The 1,276-nt window shown below is 54.5% G+C and overlaps 1 protein-coding gene across 1 annotated transcript in view; it reads right to left on the bottom strand.

The window, feature by feature from the left end:
- Positions 1–1,043, bottom strand: part of EMH_0056220 (ribosome biogenesis protein BOP1, putative) — a gene marked incomplete at both ends in the record, with an annotated part of 7,955 nt that extends 6,912 nt beyond the window's left edge. Inside the window, one exon of the mRNA XM_013497334.1 lies at positions 130–1,043. Coding sequence (XP_013352788.1) covers positions 130–1,043 — 914 coding nt within the window. The remainder of the gene's footprint in view (positions 1–129) is intronic.
- Between the last annotated feature and the right edge of the window lie 233 nt (positions 1,044–1,276).

The raw sequence follows: 1,276 nt of genomic DNA, 5'->3' as shown, positions 1-1,276 counted from the left end.
AAAAAAAAAAAAAAAAAAAAAAAAAAAAAAAAAAAAAAAAAAAAAAAAAAAAAAAAAAAAAAAAATATTAGGGTTTAGGGTTTAGGGTTTAGGGTTTAGGGTTTACCGATATGTTTATACTTATCATACCACCAAAGGGGTATATTTCCGACTCTGTTTTTTTCATCGTCTTCATCGCTCTCCAGCTCTTCTTCTCCTTCTACCTCCATCACATTTCTTACTTTCAATAAATTCATATACCGCCGAGAGGGGCCCCCCTCTTCCTTGGGGGCCCCCCCCCCTTGGGGGGCCCCCTCCCTGGGGGCCCCCCCATCCTTGGGGGCCCCCTCCGTGGGGGCCCCCTCATGCTTGGGGGCCCCCCTTTTGGGGGCCACCACAGAGGGGGGGCCCCCAGGGGCCTCTTCCTGTTCCCTCTTGGGGGTTCTCCCCTTGGGGGGGCCCCCTTTGGGGGGGGCCCCCAAGGGGGCCCCCTCGGGGGCCTCTTCTTTTAACCCCTTGGGGGCCCCCGTCTGTACCCCTTTGGGGGCCCCTCTGGGGGCCCCCTTGGAAGTACCCTTTGGGGGGGGCCCTGAAGGGGCCCCCTGAGTTTCTACAGCCTCTGCTTCAGTACCCTCCCGGGGGGCCCCCCTGCGGCTCTTGGGGGGCCCCTCTGCGGCCCCATTAGTACCCTCTTGGGGGCCCCCTTGGGAAGGCCTTGATGGGGGCCCCTCAGGTGATGAAGAAGAAATAGAAGAAGAGGGTTTGGGGGCCCTCTTTGTATCAGTTGTTCTCTGCTGCTGCTGCTGCTGCTGCTGCTGCTGCTGCTTCTGCTGCTGCTGCTGCTGCTGACGCTGCCTTGGTACTGCATGGGCACCGTCGGTCTCCTTCTTCACCTTTACTGTTGCTGTTGCTGCTGCTGCTGCTGCTGCTGCTGTTGCTACTGCTGCTGCTGCTGCTGTAGCAGGGGCCTGCTGCTCCTTCTTGTGAGTTGCTCGGGGTACTGCTGGGGGGGCCCCCCTCTCCTTCTTAATTTTGGGGGCCCCCGGGGCCCCTTCTCTCGACATTTTTGTTTGCTGCTGCACCCAGTACGAGGGTTTAGGGTTTAGGGTTTAGGGTTTAGGGTTTGACGGGGGCCCCCCAGCAGGCTAGAGAAGGTTGGGGGCCCGGGGGCCCTTAGCTGCGGGGGTTCAGTAAGAGAAAAAAAATATTTATTTATTTTTTTATTTTTTTATTTATTTTATTTTTATAAATTAATTTATTTGGGTTTATAAAACAAAGAAAGAAAAGAAGACAAAAA

Source organism: Eimeria mitis, genomic scaffold (genome assembly GCF_000499745.2).
Source record: "Eimeria mitis Houghton genomic scaffold, Emh_scaff2609, whole genome shotgun sequence".
In the NCBI taxonomy this organism is placed as follows: domain Eukaryota; phylum Apicomplexa; class Conoidasida; order Eucoccidiorida; family Eimeriidae; genus Eimeria; species Eimeria mitis.
The sequence above is the reverse complement of the archived record's forward strand: the minus strand, read 5'-3'. Positions and strand labels throughout refer to the sequence as shown.